The 2,136-nt window shown below is 29.2% G+C and overlaps 1 protein-coding gene across 1 annotated transcript; it reads right to left on the bottom strand.

The window, feature by feature from the left end:
* Positions 1-702: 702 nt before the first annotated feature.
* Positions 703-1,512, bottom strand: LOC127113029 (transcription factor GTE12-like). Its single transcript, XM_051046435.1, has one exon. It carries the CDS (start codon positions 1,510-1,512, stop codon positions 703-705), a length of 810 nt encoding a protein of 269 aa, XP_050902392.1.
* Between the last annotated feature and the right edge of the window lie 624 nt (positions 1,513-2,136).

Raw genomic sequence — 2,136 nt, 5'->3', positions numbered from 1 at the left:
TAAAAGTTTGAGACTAGGGAAACCAAACATCAATTTGTAATATTTTTTTTTGTTGATTATTTGATTTTCATTAAATTTATTAATTTGTGATTAGTTTGATTTTATAAGTAAACTTAAATTAAATTTAGGTATAACCTAATTTTTTGAAATGTGACTAGGGACTATTTTAAGTAGCTACTAGCTTGGCTCTTTCCCTCTGATAACTACTTCAATAATATTTTTTAAAATTGAAGTATTTACTTTAAAATTAGCTTTAAATACATTAATTATTTAAATTTTATTCTGATGGAAACTATTAAGAGAAGGATCCCTTTGATACTTGTCACAATCATAAAAGAAAAAAAAAGGAAGAAAATAATTCTCTTGCAAGGAAATTTCTGTTTTAATAAAACATGTTAAGGCTTTCAATACTAGTTTGAGATTATAAAAAGATATGTAACCAATATTGAAATTGTGTAAGACTAATGGGACTGAGTTATATTAATGTTCCTCATTTAGCAATTACATCAATGATACAGTTTCTAAACAATGAATAAAGTATCTTGATTTCACTGTAAGGTTATGTAGAATTTACATAAAAGACTAATTGACCATATATACTACATATTCATTGACAATAACTTGATAGATTTGAAAACACATTGGTGCTAACAGTTTATAACTTGAGAACAGTTTCTATAAGAACACAACATGTTGCACTCTTTAGTATCTCTTGTGAGTGTTGCTTCTTTTTGTATCCTCAAGTTCCCACATATTCTTCAATGACTTCCATTTGTGTTCAAAAGTGTCACTAAACTTTTTTGCAATTTGGTAAATATGATTCCTTGGAGGATACGTTACCATTGCATTAGAGAACACAAGCCTCATGTCGCTAGCAAACTCATCCTCTGTTGCATACAACCTCATTTTTCTCTCTATTTCCTTCAAACCTATTGCCTTTATCTTACACTTATTAGGCTTTGCTATTTTTGGAGGATCTTTCAAATCCCAACCATCTCTGTCTACCAACATCCTCTTCAATATCAACCAACATTGCCTCCTCTTAACACACTCCATCGCTTTCTTCAACCCACATTCTTCACCTCTTGTCACAGAATCCTTCATGTTATCCTTTGGTTGAGACAAAGGTGTTGGTTTGGAAAGTTGGTTCTTGATCATCTTCTTGTCTTCAACAACATTGTCATTATCCTTTGGTTGAGACAAAGGTATTGTGTTGGAAACTTGGTTCTTGATGATCTTCTTGTTTTCAACAACATTGCCATTATTCTTTGGTTGAGACAAAGCTGTTGATTTGGTTTGATAATTTGAATCAACCCAATAACAGGATATGGTTGGTTTTACAGAATCTTGAATCTTCCTTCTCTTGTTTTCATCTGTGGCACAAGAATCTGAATCGCGTTTTCTTGAACCAGGAGGATAACTGAGCTTGATGATAAGTCTTTTACGAGGTTGTGTGTTCGAAGGGTTAGTGTTGGGTGTTGTTGAGGAAGAAGGTTTGGTGTTGTCGGACATGGATGTTGTTAAGGAAGAACAAGGGTTTGTCTTGGATACTGTAAATGTGAAGTCTTGATTTTAGGGAGATATATCATTAATAACACAATTTTAAATATTCAATCTTATTTATTTTGTTTTATTTTACTCGTTTTTAATTTTAGTATCTAACTAATAAGTTATCTCAAAAGATATTAATTGTAACAAACTTTCTATTTCATACTTAAAAAAAAATTATAAATAACAAAAATTTAAAATCTTTTAAAAACTTATTTTTAATTTTTTTATAACAAACAAGGCTTAACATCATTTAGAAAAGTAGTTTTTAATTACTGTTCAATCTTTTTACAACAATATAAAAATATTCATTGTTTTATTATTTTTGTACATAAATAATGATCTGTGTGAAAACATAAATAATTTTATTAAACAAATCACAATAATGAATTAAACATAGAAAAGCAAAAGCAAAGTGACTAAACACTACATACCAATTTCATCATAAGGTGAGGGCAAGAGTTCTGGTGAATTTTCAAACACATTGTTTCGAGACATTGCAAGTCGAATTTGAAAAGAGAAGAAAGTTTCTTTGTTTATAAAATTCTACAACTTCAAACTAAAAGAATCTTGATTTATATAGAGATA

The sequence above is a fragment of the Lathyrus oleraceus genome, unplaced genomic scaffold, assembly GCF_024323335.1.
Source record: "Lathyrus oleraceus cultivar Zhongwan6 unplaced genomic scaffold, CAAS_Psat_ZW6_1.0 chrUn0250, whole genome shotgun sequence".
Lineage (NCBI taxonomy): Eukaryota > Viridiplantae > Streptophyta > Magnoliopsida > Fabales > Fabaceae > Lathyrus > Lathyrus oleraceus.
Note: the sequence above shows the minus strand (reverse complement) of the source record. Positions and strands in the feature narration are given on the sequence as shown.

What these genes read in the sequence shown, in the direction of transcription:
- LOC127113029 (XM_051046435.1), bottom strand. Translation starts at nt 1,512, where the DNA reads ATGTCCGACAACACCAAACCTTCTTCCTCAACAACACCCAACACTAAC.